Genomic DNA, 16,348 nt, shown 5'->3' on the forward strand with positions numbered 1-16,348 from the left:
CACACCATCCCCACTGTCAAACATGGTGGTGGCAGCATCATGGTTTGGGCCTGCTTTTCTTCAGCAGGGACAGGGAAGATGGTTAAAATTGATGGGAAGATGGATGGAGCCAAATACAGGACCATTCTGGAAGAAAACCTGATGGAGTCTGCAAAAGACCTGAGACTGGGACGGAGATTTGTCTTCCAACAAGACAATGATCCAAAACATAAAGCAAAATCTACACTGGAATGGTTCACAAATAAACCTATCCAGGTGTTAGAATGGCCAAGTCAAAGTCCAGACCTGAATCCAATCGAGAATCTGTGGAAAGAACTGAAAACTGCTGTTCACAAACGCTCTCCATCCAACCTCACTGAGCTCGAGCTGTTTTGCAAGGAGGAATGGGCAAAAATTTCAGTCTCTCGATGTGCAAAACTGAGAGACGTACCCCAAGCGACTTACAGCTGTAATTGCAGCAAAAGGTGGCGCTACAAAGTACTAACTTAAGGGGGCTGAATAATTTTGCACGCCCAATTTTTCAGTTTTTTATTTGTTAAAGTTTGAAATATCCAATAAATTTTGTTCCACTTCATAATTGTGTCCCACTTGTTGTTGATTCTTCACAAAAAATTACAGTTTTATATCTTTATGTTTGAAGCCTGAAATGTGGCAAAAGTTCAAGGGGGCCGAATACTTTCGCAAGGCACTGTATCATTTACACTTAATAAATATCAAAAACTTGAATCATTAATAATTTCATCCTCAAAAAGAGACACAAACCTCATTAGATTAATGGAAATAATGCCATTTTTTTAAAATGAGTCTAATTTCCACATCACTGCTGGTGAGCCAGTGGCAGGAGTGCAGCGTTTTTGGACAATCAAGTCAACTTTACTACTACCGGTAAAAAAATGCTGGTTAAAGTTTTAACTGTAACTGGTTTAGTCATGTTGATAGTGTAATATGTAAAACAGGAACAAATCTATTGTTACATTTCAAATGTTATTTTCTGCAAAGTAAAACAGACACAAACTCTAATTTTACTCTAGTTCAGTACAGTTGCTTATTCGATGGGTTGTTATTACACTTCAGACTCCTACCTGGACCTGCTGTTGCAAGCAGAACGAGGCTTTGTCGCCTTCTGGTAAGGCTGATCCAGACTGGACTCCTTCCATGGAGAATTTTGGATGGGGGAGCGCTCGTGCTCCACACTGAGCTGGCTTGATGACTGCTGGGATGACTGAAGGGTCTCGGCCGACGGCTGCAGAGGGTCCAAGTAGGAAGTGCCCAACACTGGAGGAGAGGGGGGGCTGGACGAGTCCACATCTATGGATGATCACAGATAACATCAAACAGTCGGTATGAGGCAGGACTGTCAGAGTATGCTTTTGTTAGTACTGTATTTTTACTTTACTTGGCCATTTCCATTTTCTGCTGTTTTATACTTCTACACCACAACATTTCAGAGGCAAACTCCACTACAATTATTTACTGTATTCACTCGGTACATTGCAGGCTCAGATTAAAAATACAAAATAAAATCAACAAATACATCATGATGTATTTTTGTAGGTTAAGAAAAGACCTAAATTCACAAGCTACACAGCAGTACATAAAGTAATTTAAATTAGCCCAATCTTTACCAGCTGCAACATTAAAATGATATGATAATATAGATTATTTTGAAATAGGCAATTCTGCATTGTGAGTACTTTTACTTTTGGCACTTTAAGTATATTTTGATGCATACTTTTACTGAAGTACTTCTTCCAGTTGATTCCACTGATTACAAACTTCTTTTCATGGTATATCTAATCAAAGCCTGTTTGTAAGATAGGGGTGATAATCTTCAAAGCTTATACATATAAGCTTATATATTTATGTGTGCTTCCCACTCACCATCATCCAGTGCCACCACATCAGACAGAGAGCTGTCATCAGACATGCAAAGATCTGCAAACAGAAAGGGAGCAACATTTTAAAAGCGTCCCTCAAACCCAAGGATGTGGTTATGAGTGCCATGCCCAGTTTGGCCTGAGGAGGGCAGCGTTGTCACTCACCTTTGTTTTGGCTGCTTGAGAGGGTGATGCACGGTGAGTTACACTCGCTCTTGATCCTGTGCTGGAACACAGCCTCCTGTAGTTCCTTCACTTTCTTCTCCTCCCTCTTGCACTGCTGCAGCCGGCTCTTCTTCTGTGGTTTACTGAGGTGGCCCTCCAGGGAGAGTTTCCGGGCCGCCTCATAAATCTGCCGCTGAAGAGCCAAGTCAGTTTCCAGCGCTTGCAACTCTGAATCCTACGACAAAGACATATTCAGTTTTTAGCTGATGAATTGTAGTTTCTTTTGTTTACTTTCTTTATTTCCCCAATGATAATAGTAACAAACACTGATGGTGGCTCATACCTGTTTATCCAGATGGATCAGACCTTCGTCCAGCTTGAAGCAAGCTCCAATCCTCCTTCTGACCTGGGGTAGCTTCTCATCGGGCATCAGAGGATAGTCTGAGGGCAGTTTACCCGTCAGCTCCTGTGAATTCAAAATAAAAGTGTTGATTACACAAAAGGAAAACCCCTCATTTAGAGCTATGACAAAGTTCCTTCTAACTTATCAAATCATAAAATGATACCTCGCAGTGTCTACATGTTATCATCTAGAAGCAACTTACTGCCTCCCTGATGCAGAGCTTTCTGAGCTCCAGCAGGCAGAGCTCCAGGCGCTCCTCCAGAGACTGGTGCTTCAGCTTCAGGGCTCTGGTGTGCGTGGTCAGATCCTTCACCGGGGACGTGGGGCTGTCTGGACCTGCAGTCCACACACAGATAATCAGATCAGGCTTTCCTCATCAGGGTTTGTATCAGCCATAGACATAAAACAACTATTCACTATTTCTACTGTATATCATCCCATATGGCATCCCATTTTATAAAACACACACACAAAATGCAGCACAATGGGGCAGCTGCTTATCAGCGCTGCAGCTGGCGCTTTATGGTATATTGTACAGTTTATTGCTGTATTGTTTCTTCTGCCCTTATGCTAACATTGGTTCTTATTAGTATTGAGTTAGTATTAATATACTATAAAAAATATTTATAATAAAGTGTATCAACATCTACAAAATCTGCAAACTAAAAGTATTGCATTATTTGTGACGTTATTTCTTCACAATTAACCCTTAAATGTTTATGAATGTTAAAAGTGAGATAGGAATAATTGAGAATGTCATTTATTTCCTGACAAATAAATATAGTGTGACTTGAAACATTTTCTTTTTTTTTATATCATTACTAATAATGTGTTTTATATTGATTATGCATCCCTAAGCTATACATGACATATGTTGAAATCAGATCCTGTATTTTTTATATTTTGTCATGGTGTTCTTACCAGAGTGCAAGATAATCCCACTGTCTGTGTCACTGATCTCCTCTTTACTCTCCATGGCTGTCATCTTGACTATCTGTTATTAATTTTTTAGAGAAACCTGTTGAAGTAAGCAGATATTTCACGGATTACTAAAAGTTAGATTGATCATGTGTAAGAATATATATTCTCCTGTTGTTTTCCTACCACATGGCTTCATTCATGCAAGCTCCTGCTGCTTTACTTAACAAAAGTGAATGACTGGCGAGTGTCCTTTCACACACTTATCCATGCAGCTCTCCTCCTCCATCTCTTTCTCCCTCCCAGTGCTCACTCACAAAAGAGGCAGACCCCAAAGGTTGACTCGGCACATGTGCGGGGGTTAATCCGAATCGTGGTGCCATGGTGACGGGGCGCGGTGTGGCTGGCTAGGGGAGTGTGTCGCCATGAGGCGTGTCAGAGGGCGTTTAAAGAGCCCGGACTACGAAAGAGAAAGCAGATGGCTGCAGGAATTACCCCACTCATGGACTGCACCTGTTACCCCCGTGCACCCCTCCCTCAGCTCCCATTCAACCAGTTTCCAGAAAACCCTCTGGGGTCTTTTGAAGTGGAAGAATGTCTCAATGATGGGCTTGTCCACGCAGCATCACATCATAAGTTCCCTGCTGACTCCTGTGCAACACTGCCCATTTCACTAACACACTTTCACAAACAGACGAGCACAATTCATGTTTATGGCTCGCTCCATCCCATTGTTGCTGTCCACCGAACATCTGACTGACAATGAGCAAAAAAGATACGCGGAGAGGAACAACAGCAACAAATTGGAGATTTAGAGACAAGTCAAGGCTTTTAACACCCAGCCAGAAGGTCTGTGTGTGACTGTTTTGGTGAAATCGCCTTAGGATTTTATTCATTTTGTAGGTCAATCAATTTATTCTGGATCTCACATGTCTGCCACCACAGTAGACTTCTCTTAAAATAGGCCGGCAGATCACAAGAGACAATGTTAAAGGCACTAACATGATTAAAGGATATCATTAGCCGGTCTTCAATGCTGCACATTCATAAAATTATATTTCATGATCTTGATGATTCCTAGAGCAGCCTCTGTGTTAATATAATGTAATCAAAGCTCATATGATGAAGCAAATGATGTGTTGTTAGTCAGGAATGATGGGGAGGAGAGGTGACATGAAAACAGACACCGCATGATTGAATGTGTATGCTGTGCATAATCCTCAATCATGTCTCCTCCTCTGTGTTTGGAGATTGCTTATCGGGCCTTTTCCTGCAGGGACCAGGAAGACCCAGAAGCCCATGTGGATGAAATCCTCCTCTAACAGGATATTATTGTGTATCCCATAGGCCTGACCCATTCACCACAGCAACTCATGTGAACTGACGCAGCCATGAGCAGCCGGTAGCACAATGAGGCACAGGCAGCTCGAGTCAGTAAAACAACACTGCAACAAAGGCCCTGTATCCACCGACCGGCCTCAATAATCTGCTGTGGGTGCAATATCTGCTGACAACTCTGCTTCAGGCCCCGCGCAGTGTCGTTGGGCCAATACTGAGACAAGGCTGCAGTGAGAGGTGGAAGAAAAGAACAGCGTTGGGTTTTTTTTACCACGCAAGGTCGGGGCCTGCTGTACTCTCAGAAGCACGGCTCCACGCTGCAGCAACCTAAAACTAAAGACGTCAACAGGAATCCAGCCTGGTAATCAGAGACAGGCAGGGTAATGTGGGATTTACCCACTTACACCCCATAACTCTCTGAAGACTTTCACAAAAGTCTGTGGTCGGAGGTCTGGGCTGAGCGAGTGGGTGGGTGGGCGAGTTCGGGTGAAACAGCAGATCTAACTAAAAGTCTTATTGCCAAGAAGGTGTTGCCGTTTGTCATAGCTTTCATAAAAACTTGGGAGTCGTGGGAGTGTTGAAATTATACTCTCAGGGAGAGCCAGAAAACAATACTTTTCTTGATCGAGTGTAACAGGAATAGCAGTCCATTTCCTGCTGGGATAGCTGCTGATAGCACGGTCTCCACCCGGCAGAGTTGATTGATGTAGTCATAACATCTTGATTGCGGCGCATGTCATCACCGCTAATTGCGACTATCTAGGAATGCGTCAGGGACGGGAGCTGGTCATCCCACCCATCCTCGCTCACCAGACCGTTACAGTGCAACATCTACGGAAGTGGGTGTTTATGGCAAGGGATCATGATGTGGAGTCACTGTCTCCCAGACTTCCCCCCACCACCCTTTCCCATGAGCCCTTGGAGCTGCGATCTCCTGGAACGCCGCCACCAGCGCCTTGCTCATTACCACTGTGGTCGGCCCTGGAATTACCGATGGGGACCAGCCTCGCCGAGGAAACAGTGAGGGATGCCTGAAACCAGACCGAGGCCTGCTCGAACCCTGTAATTAAGATTCTCTACTGAATGCTGATACTATGGAAGAAACCAAATGACTTTACAGCATGCCTTATTTCAGAGTCTGATGAAAAGCCAAAATCCATTCAGCAAAATGGATCCACTCTGTACACAATATATGGGCTGCTGGAAGAAAAGCGCATCAATGTGGGGGAGCGGCAGGAAGAGGGAAAAAAATGAAGTGTTATATTACAAAGCGCGTCACTGGAGTCAGATCTTTGTCTTAAGAAGAAGTGCTGAGTGTGGAAACTACACAGACTACAGCAAAATGCAGACGAGGCTTTGATAACATGGTTAGGAGAAGTCTGTATGAAAGACTCAAATGCTGTCAGCCTCTTTTCTTTGTCAGATCAACACTGTCAAGTAGTGCAGGGGTCTTTGTTTTCCAGCAGAAACAATGCAGGGGTAATAAGCACCACATCAGCCTGCTCTCAGTCACTGGAGGCCATATGCTGGCCAGACACACCAGCCCTGTCACAGCTCAATGACAACGTAAATACAGAGGGCAAGAAGAGATGCTCCATTGTTCTCCACAGGCTGAAGGGCTGGCCGGGGAGCAGGACACCTTGTCCCTCTGAGTCATCACTTCTGGTGCCCCTGAATGGACACTGATGGCCATCTAGGGCCACTGGCAGGATGTGGTTACAGCTTTTCACCCACAAGTGCCCACTATTGACAAAAAGAACGGGGGGGGGGAGGACTCCAACAACATAGAGGTGTTGCCTTTAGCACCACAGTAGCACTGCATGTCTGTCAGCATGAGGACTGTAGGAGATTGTGTTTATTCTCCTGCCATGGGCACACAAACAACTGCCACCAACCAGCCCCACATCGTTTAGAGTTGTTTATCTGTGAAAGCAACCCCTGCATAATCATGGTACAATACTGATTAAACTGCAGACACTCAACACGGGTGTTTCATTCGTCATAACAGCTTAATCTGATAGTTGTAATACTGAAGGGTTTTAACTCTTCTATGTAACAGTTTTTTAATAGATAAGGTATTTTGGTAAGAAGAAAAGCAGTGAAGGAAGAAGCACCTTTCAGATCCAAATTACTTTGCTAAGTAAAAATGGCACTACCACACTATTAATACATTCCATTACAAGTCCTGCATTTAAAATGTTACTGAAGTAAAAGTACATATCAACAAGATCACAAGTAAATGCATCATATTTTCTTTATGTTTTGCATGAAAAATTGTAGTATGTTATGTAACTATAGCCAAATAATATAGTCAAATAAATACAGTGAAGTAAAAAGTACAATATTTCCCTGCTGAACTGAAGTGGTGTCCACGCAGAAAGCAGCAGAAAATACATTAAATACTGAAGTTAATTTCAAATACCTCATGACTGTAGTTTAGTAAAGAATTTGAGTAAATGCACCTCGTTACTTAGTAAACACCAATCACAATGAACTTGTGCTTTGTAAGTGTTTCTCTTTTTAAGGATTACATGCAGCCCAAAAAGCACATTAAGTGAATCTAATTGATCTGGACCGATTCTCTAAAGTTTACCGACTTACAGAAGCATCCCTCACACACTTCATCTTAGCTTAATACTGGTTGTCCTAATGTCGCTGCTCCGTACCCGTCCGGTGGTTTAATTTTTTATAATGTTGTTTACAGTACAAAAAATCTCGTGTGCCTCGTACCTTACCTCGTTGCGTGTTTTCTGCTCCTCTACAGCATCCTCTCAGGACTACAGGAGTTGTTCAGACTTCCTCTGGTCAGATGTGAAAGTAACGCTTGGGACATCTGTTTCAGTCGACTCCACTTTTCGAGTGAGGGGGGATTAACTTAATTGATTTTTTGCTAAAGTATTTCTATGCTAACTCATTTCCTCTTACATTTGCTTTAAATACAGTTTTTCTCTGTGTATACTCTCTAAAATGTATTGTCTTCACTAAAATACGTTTTTAACCGGGAACGGTAAATATTAATGTGACCGGTGATCTCCCCGGACTATTTCAAATGGTTTGGTCCGACGCTGCTGACTTTTCAGACACTCTGTGTATTGACACAGCACGCGACTCGCTGAGGGGGCTTTTAATTTGCAACGAGGCACAAAAGGAGAATGGCCGGAGGAAGAGACAAGTTTTGGTAAAACCAAGGACAGCTGGCAAGTAAGTAAGTGGTGGTGCAGAACAAGACAACACTCTTCCTTCCGCCATGATGATGAAAAAGAGTAAAGTGTGATGTTTGAGCCAATTTACAGCACCCACTCATCCATTACCAACCAGACAAGAATACATTAAACCCTAAATCACAGCTACATTGCAGACATGTGTTGGCTACTTCTGATTAGCATACACAGAATGAGATTTATTTATACTAAGGTATATTTGGTCTACTTGTGCTGAGGTGAATATTTTATGCTGAGGGATGTTTATTTTGATACAGAAGTGTTAGCATCAAAATATATACCAAAAGTAAAAGTTTAAAAAAATAATTTCAGAATAATGTTTAATATATTGTTGGACTATGATTATAGACGCATTCACATGACTTTAATGATGCATCTGCATGCAAAGTGGGGTCATTTTCAATATAGATATATATTCATATATATTTATATATATATAATTATATATATATGCAATATATTACTTTGTATACTGGTGGAAATCTTGTGTATTTTCCCTTTGGAATCAAGCCTTATCAATAAAATATCAGAATTTATTGATTATATTTTGTAGCATTATTCAGAATCTGGAAAACACCTAGTCATTTAAATTATAAAATTAATGTATACTATTTGCCTCTGAATTGTAATTGAGTTAAAGTAAGTAGCATAAAAGGGAAATAATCAAATGAAGTACAAGTACCTGAAAACTTCTACTTAAGTAAAGTACTTGAGTAAATATACTTAGCTACTTTCCCCCACTGTACTCCACTACATTTATTTGACAGCCAGTGTTATGAGTTACTCTGCAGATTAAGATTTCAAAAGATTTAATTAGAAAATATTATGTACTGTTACACATTGAGCTACCCAATACTACAGTATATAAAGTAGTATGAAGTAGCTCGACAACGACCAGTTACAACATTTAACAATCTAAATTAATGAGTATGTTTACTTTTGATAGTTTAAGTACATTTTGCTGATTATGCTTAAGATATCTGAATGTCTTTCTTTGTGTATGAGTTGTGTTACCAAAATAATCTAAATGTAATTCTGAAATAACAAACCGACTTCTTTTATTTGCCTTCAGCCGGTGGCTTCCCTGACCATCCCAAATGTCTGCAGTGCCTTAAGCAGGCCCTTGGGTATTCCTAGCCAATATATCCTGAAAGGCCTCCTCCAGATGGCCGGTGCTTTCTCCTCTCGTCCCGTGATGGAATGAAAAGATCAGCTAATTAAATGAAGTCCCATATCCATGTGAAAGACCCGCAAGAGTCCTCAGGGAGAAGAGCTGCATGCAAATCAATCCCCGGTGCTTTGAATTGTGTCCAACAAAACAACACATCTCTGCAAACCATAAAGTCTTTATTTCCACAGCACACAGACACACTAAGAATCAAAAGTCATGACAGAAGCAGATAAACAAACATATTTGTAACAATGGGGGATTTCTAGTGATAGAAAATAGTTCGGTCAATCACACACAATCCCATAGCAGTCTTATAGAAAGTAAAGAATTAGAGTGATGCGGCCCTCCCACTGAGCAAACAATAAAACAGTTATCAACAGTCTCATGCTCCTTTAATCAAGGAAGAAGCACGATATGTTGATTTAAAAAATATACAATATAGAAAACATAAAAAATACCCAGCCTCTGAACAGTAGTAGCTTTCCGTTGATCCACATAATTACGAATATAAAATTAGCACTTCCTTTCCCCCATCAGAAACAAAAATTTGACAGCGTTTTAAGAAGACATTGCTAAGTGTGGATTATGTTTCCTGATATGCAGGATTCCTTACACAAATGCGGATATTTCAGAATGCAATTTTAAATTCACTAACAGATGTGTAGTAAGCTGGTGCCTCTTTTTTTTTTTAGAACTCAGTAGACTCAGTAGACAGTGAACATAAAGATAGGGCCACTATGGTGAGATGCTGCAGGGGCTGATGGGAGCCTTGGGGCCTCACTGCTCAAACGTCTGTGTTCGCCTCAGGTTGTCCTTCACACGGACAAACTCTGGGATCTTCTCTTGGTTCTCCCGCTGCCTGATCTCTTCCTGCTCATACTGGAAAAATAAATAAAGGACTAGTCAGTGTTTGCATTGGGGAATCTAAAGAGTTGTGAGGTGATTAATGGGGCAGACAGAAATAAAAACAAAGTTCTGCAACACATTTGTTTTCATCTTTTGGACTTGTCTCTAAGCTTTGCTTTTTTGGTGAAATATTGGATACTTTTAGTGTTGAACCATTATTCTACCATCTGAAAAGTAGAGTGGGGAAATGTTTGTGCTTTGTGTTTTTAAGCTTATCGTATGTTTTTTCAAATGTACACTAAATTTAAAAATGAACCAGCACCTATATATTTCCCTCTGGAATGTAATGAAGTAGACATATAGTGTAGTAGTAAGGCAAAAGTACCTCATATGTGGTCCTTGACTAAATGTACTTATTTACCTTCTGGCTTTGACCCTTAAAATCAAAGCCTTGTGGTAACACTAACAACAACACCTGTGTGTGTGTGTCGGCCAAAGTGAATTTAATAGTGTTTTATAATTACTTCGTGAAATGTCTCTTAGCCGTTTGTTATGAGTCTCTGACCTCTTCCAGCTTCTGCTGCCTTTTGCGGAGCTCCGTCTCCAGATCTGAGGGCCGCCGTTGTGCCAGCTCCTCCTCCCTGTGCAGTTCCAGCCTGCGCTGCTCCAACACTCGTTTCAGCTCCGGTTTCTCCTCCAGCAGCAGGCCCCTGCATGGTCAGTCAGATGTCACACTCACTCACACACACACAAAGTGCTCTGTTTCAAATGCTGACCGCATTAAGACCAGAGAACAGTGTCGTTCGACCTCCTGTACCGTTTATGGCTGAGCAGCAGCTCCCGGTGCAGGTCCTGGTGGCTGGGAGTCTCCACTGAGGAACCATTCAGTCTCCTGGGCTGAACCATCTCGTCACCACTGAAGTCTGCTGTGGACTGACGGTACAGTGGCGGGTGGCCAACAGAGGTCTCTGAGGAACACAAAACAACTCATAATTATCTGGTGACCTCAACATTTAGAACAAATAGATTAAATATTTGATTAGTGACATTTCAGTGATACAATCAAATATTCCAAACCACAGTATCATCAACTGTATGTGTGCTTGTTTTAATATAAGAATATATTTTTATACATTTATATAATACATTTTTAGTCTAGCATTTGTGTGTTCAAGTTACCTTTTTTGTGATGTCCATATCCTGGTTTCTGTTGGTTAAAAAGTGTGGAAGAAGTTAGTAATTTGACAAGTAGATGATATCACATCCAGACATCTTAACATTGATGTACTAAAACTGGTATGTCAAATCATCTGCTTTCTTTTCTGGACAGATGGTATAATTACATGCTATAAGAGCTAAAGCGACAGTGCCCTCTGTGCCTGTTTAAGCAGGTGAGCTGTGTTTACTTGGAGCACGAAGATGATGTAACAGCTCTGTCAGCTCTTGTCAATGAGACTTTAATGTGGGTTGGCCAAAGTTTTACCAGTAATTTAAAAAAGACAATGATGTAAACATGATGATGTAAACTGCATTTATTATACTCATGCCATAATATTATGGGATGAAATCTTGGCATGACATCCTATTGTAACACAATCAGTCTGATACCTCTGCCGCACCCACTGAAACCAGATAACTGGTAAGGATGAAAGGATCACAAAGAGCAAGTAACAGGTGGTAGATGTGACTGGTCTGAACAACCTTTCTCAGACACCAGATAACAGCGTATTTCTGTTATTTCCTGCCCTACAGCTGACCAGAAGATTCCCAACCTCATAACTGTGTTTGGGATTGTGCCTTTTACTGTTCTGTCACCGATATAAGCCTCCAAATCCTGTCCTTCCTCAGGGCCCCTGTAGAGAGGCTGAGCTGGGGGATCACCTGACGGGTGTTTGACCTGATGCAAAGCCATTGTTCCAGTCAGGGCCTGCAGGGCTGGGACGGGATCCAGCAAAATCACTTCACCTAATCTCACAACTTCTCCTTCTGTCTAGATCAGATGCTCTGAATTGAATTATCACCAACTGACTCAAATTTTACCTTCAGAAACATCAACATATGTGTTTGTTTGTTTTATGCAGTGGGACATGAAACCCCCAGCTATTTACAATGGTGAGAAGTCACAACATGTGGCTCTATTTGAGAATATCAGTGGCACATTTAGGTAAACATAAAAGGCAACAATGAGTACAAGATATACACACTTAATAAATCTTGATAGATTTCAATGTGGATAAAAACTTTGATGACAACACACTACACATTTCACCTGAACTAAAGCATTTTTATAAATGAATGGACTATAACTTTGCTAAATAAATTATAGTGATCATCCTATTCTGTAAAATAATAATAATAATAATAATCTCATTCAAATTATGTGATTTGATTCTAGATTGTCGCAGTGTCCATAATCTACACAATATGAGGGATGTAAGGTCTATTAGACAACATAGAATTCAAAATAAACCACAAGTGTAAAATCACCAAGGCTACAATGAAGTCAGCTAAACCTCTGACAGATCACTGGCCACCAGACCAGACACTGACCTCTCACTCACCAGACAGGAGTGAAGGCATAAGAAAACATCTTGCACGAACTCACTTTTTTTGCAGTTGACCCCTCCATGGCAGGATGGTGGAGGTCCACTGTTTCTGTCCAGTAACAGTCTTCCTGTTTTAGTCCATAGCTCTAAGAATCACACCTCCTCACGCAGTGTGTCTGTGGTCTGTTCCTTTGCTGCGTCCGAGTCCAGCATGTTGATGAGGGATCCTCGGACTCAATGTGCCACCTAGCAGTAGTCAATAGATGGTAGTAGACGCTGAAATCTTATTACACCATTCAAGATTACCTCACAACCCCCACAGGGCTTAGGACTCTAGCTTAGCTAATTGCAGCCGACACAAATGCAGCTTAAAACCAACCAAGCACGGCACTAGTACCAGTCGACTCCTCTACCACCACAGAGACTCCCAACAAGACAGGTTTTCAGGCAAACCAACATACTTTATATAATGTGAAGCACTGGTTCAATACAAGGACAACAATGAGTTGCAGTATGCGGTTTTTGTTTGCTACATTTGAACTCATGGATAGAAATGATCTAAACAGTGCATAATCAACATTTTCAAGACAGTGTTTCTCACAGACACGGCCTTTGTAACAGACAATTTTGGTTTATCTATATAGTTTCTGAGCAGCACCCAGTGTGTGTTTGAACCACTACAGCCTCAAACTTCATAAATAAAGCTTTATTTATGCTTATCACAAGTCTTTATTTGTTTGTTAATTTAATGTTACAATACAGACAAATGTTACATAAGTATGAGAAATGCAATATATGTAATGTATAGAGGGTGTCCAGTTAAAGCTAAATTGCAGCCACTTGTTAGGGCTTTGTGTAAAAACAACTAAACAAAAGAATAAAACAGATTCAGATTCAGTGCCCGACCCTCATGGGTTTACAAGACACTAAAAGTACAGTTGCAGTGGTTAAACGTTTAATTTCATTACAATAGTAGGTTATTTTACAGCTTGGTTTTAAACAAAATATTCTGCTTTCTCTCCCACGCTTGGCAAATAAAATCACAAACAAAGGTTCCCTTCCTCAAGCACAACTAAAGTTTTTCAAAATCATCCAGCAAAATAAAGTATACTTATGTATGTCTATGTGCATGAATGTTGCAAGGAGTAGGAGTGCACATTGTCGTCGGATTTCGATAGAGAACCAAAGAAGAAGACATGTATATGACCAGTTGATAAATTCAAAACTCTTTCAAGGTTCACATCTTTGTTGGTGTTTAAGACACTGTTACCACTGTATATAGAAAACTTTAAATTTAGATTAAGTAATTTATTTGGTTTGTGAGCCTACTCAAAAATGTAATTGATTGAAAGTTGTTCATAGATCAAATTACATATTATATGTACTTTTTATTTAGCACTGAGTGGTGTCCTTTTCCTGATTCTGTTCTGAGGAAACCAGCATAACAATATGTACGTATACATATATCAGTGCAAAAGTGTTCAGAGCAAACATTAGGTATTTTCCAGCCATTAGTCAATTAATAGTCATTCTTTTGATGCTGGATCTTGCAAAGATCACTGCCTTTTAAAATTACATTTACATCAATTAATTTGGTGTAGATGAATTCCTTCCCTACCATATTCTTTCTTTCAGCTTACAAATACAACAGTTCTATTATTTTTTCCTACTGTTTGAACAGACCTCTCTGTTTCATTTATTATTCACTTGTGGAATCGTTATTTGCCATGCACTGTGAAGGCATAAAAAAAAATTGCCTACATATTTAATGTAATTGTAAAATCATGTTTTGTTTTTGTTTTTTCCCCACTACACTTCTACAGTTACACATGAAACCTGTGTTTAGGGGTCACTTCATATGTATAGGCTACTTACATTTTTGTTTAAATTATTTTTTTTTGTATTATATTTTTTACTGATGTATTTTTGATTTCTTCGGTGTTCTTATAAACTTTCCTTACTGTAAAACTGTAATTGCTTCGTGTAATTCAAGGAATAAAGGAGAAAAAATAAGAAAAAAAGTAAGGTATTTTCCGTTGATGACCACATGGGGTCAACATACAACTATTTTCTTCTTTGATTATCCCATGATTCCTTGCGGCTTTTAGCTTTAAACCCGACCCGGATTTTCCTCCTTCTTCATAGTTTGAATGGCGTGTGTGTGGGACCTGTGTGAGTGAGTATTTGGTGATCGCTTGAGTGAGTGAATGCCGGGTGTTTGTGTGCGTGAGTGTTTATTTCTGTAAAAAACTACACACTGATCTTATTTGATTTGGTCAGAGTTTGGCTCTGCTCTGATCAGAGATGATAAGAAAAGCGCTCTCGAGCCTCCGTGGCGATGAGCAGCAGGCACGATTTTAGCAGGGCCTCCACGCTTTATGTTGTGGGAAGAGATGATGAATTGATCAGATATACTAGATCTGGGTGAGTTTGGGTTCATCTCAAGCTTCACAATGGACAATGAGTAAATAAGCGATTCTGATCTAACCACAACAGAAACCCAGCCTGGAGCCCTGGACGGTTATTTGATCGTTTTAACGGCCGCGTTCTGCTCACGAGACACCAACGTTACAAGATGTCGGCAGCTTTTTATTTGTCGCTAGAATTGATCAAAGGTTTCAGCCTACAGCCACCCAAAAGTGGGAACTAACTGTATTTTACCCGATTTTACCATGTGAAGTACTTTTAGAGCTAATTGAACTGAAGTACAGTCAACTGAGACTGTTCCTCGTAAGATAAGTTCACGAACAAAACATTTTACCTGCATTAACGGCGGGGATACGGTGGTTAATGTTACTGTCGTCATGGTTACTTCACAAGGTTCCTAGACGTTCGTAGCTTATGCTTCAGTTAAATATTACGTTTAAACTGTCCAAATACTCACACGCTCAGATGTACATTGAAAGTAGGCCACTTATTGTACAGTACCCTCAAAGTTTTGGAACGGTAAGGCAAATTCACTGAAGACATTTGGGTTTAAGATCAAAAGAGGAGTATGAGACAAGAGTTCAGAATCTCAGCTCTCATTTCTTGGTATTCACATCTAGAGGTGTTAAAACATAGGACATATCACCGTTTGTATTAGACCACAGAATTCTCAGGTGAACAAAAGTAATGGAACAAATAATTTAATTAACATTTAATATTTGGTGGCATAAACCTTGCTTGCAATAACTGCCTCAAGCCTGCGCCCATCGACATCGTGAAACTGTTGCATTCTTCATTTGTGATGCTATTCCAGGCTTTTACTGCAGCTTCTTTCAGTTCTTGTTTGTTTCGGGGTGTTTCTCCCTTCAGTCTCCTCTTAAGGAGCTGAAATGCATGCTCTATTGGGTTATGGTCAGGTGATTGACTTGGCCAGTCTAAAACCTTGCACGCTTTACCCCTGATGAAGTCCTTTGTTTTGTTGGCAGTGTGCTTTGGGTCAGTGTCCTGCTGCATGATAAACCTCCTCCTGACTAGTTTCAATGCATTTCTCCCTAAACTGTCAGACAAAATGTTTTTGTACACTTCTGAATTCATTCTGCTGCTACAATCATCAGTTACATCATTAATAAATATTAATGAGCCTGTTCCAGAAGCAGCCTTGCACGCCCAAGCCATGACATTACCTCCAGCATGCTTCACAGATGAGCTTGTATGATTCGGATCATAAGCGGTTCCCTTCTTTCTCCACACTTTGGCCTTTCCATCACTTTGGTAGAAATTAATCTTGGTCTCATCAGTCCATAAGATCGTGTTCCAGAACTTTTGTAGTTCATCTCTGTACTTCTTTGCAAATTTCAATCTGGCTTTCCGATTCTTCCTGCTGATGAGTGGTTTGCATCTTGTGGTGTGGCCTCTGTATTTCTTCTGAGTCTTCT

At 40.6% G+C, this 16,348-nt stretch overlaps 2 protein-coding genes, 1 long non-coding RNA gene and 1 other non-coding gene across 5 annotated transcripts; 2 read left to right on the forward strand and 2 right to left on the reverse strand.

Moving 5' to 3' along the window:
- Positions 1-984: 984 nt before the first annotated feature.
- On the reverse strand, positions 985-3,502 carry inavaa (innate immunity activator a). Its single transcript, XM_046055635.1, is given in 7 exon segments — positions 985-991; positions 1,077-1,308; positions 1,882-1,935; positions 2,043-2,277; positions 2,386-2,508; positions 2,648-2,781; positions 3,367-3,502. Coding segments are annotated over 7 exon segments (849 nt in total). The 5' UTR covers positions 3,431-3,502.
- A 4,300-nt stretch (positions 3,503-7,802) lies between these two features.
- LOC123975851 lies at positions 7,803-10,078 on the forward strand. Its single transcript, XR_006826173.1, has 2 exons — positions 7,803-7,902; positions 8,995-10,078. It is a non-coding gene; the product is annotated as an uncharacterized LOC123975851 (long non-coding RNA).
- On the reverse strand, positions 9,253-15,263 carry zgc:195245 (uncharacterized protein LOC565483 homolog). Of its 2 annotated transcripts, XM_046057640.1 has the most exons (6): positions 15,247-15,263; positions 12,545-12,731; positions 11,119-11,146; positions 10,757-10,907; positions 10,505-10,649; positions 9,253-9,972 (listed from the first exon to the last, which is right to left on the reverse strand). In XM_046057640.1, exons 2-6 carry the CDS (start codon positions 12,566-12,568, stop codon positions 9,871-9,873), a joined length of 450 nt encoding a protein of 149 aa, XP_045913596.1. In that variant the 5' UTR covers positions 12,569-12,731; positions 15,247-15,263; the 3' UTR covers positions 9,253-9,870. The 2 variants fall into 2 exon arrangements, with proteins under 2 accessions (XP_045913596.1, XP_045913595.1); XM_046057639.1 differs by lacking the exon at positions 15,247-15,263 and having other exon boundaries at positions 12,545-12,758.
- On the forward strand, positions 14,586-14,972 carry LOC123975898. Its single transcript, XR_006826191.1, has one exon. It is a non-coding gene; the product is annotated as a small Cajal body-specific RNA 2 (non-coding RNA).
- Positions 15,264-16,348: the final 1,085 nt, after the last annotated feature.

This window comes from Micropterus dolomieu, linkage group LG08 (genome assembly GCF_021292245.1).
Source record: "Micropterus dolomieu isolate WLL.071019.BEF.003 ecotype Adirondacks linkage group LG08, ASM2129224v1, whole genome shotgun sequence".
NCBI classification, from domain to species: Eukaryota; Metazoa; Chordata; class Actinopteri; order Centrarchiformes; family Centrarchidae; genus Micropterus; species Micropterus dolomieu.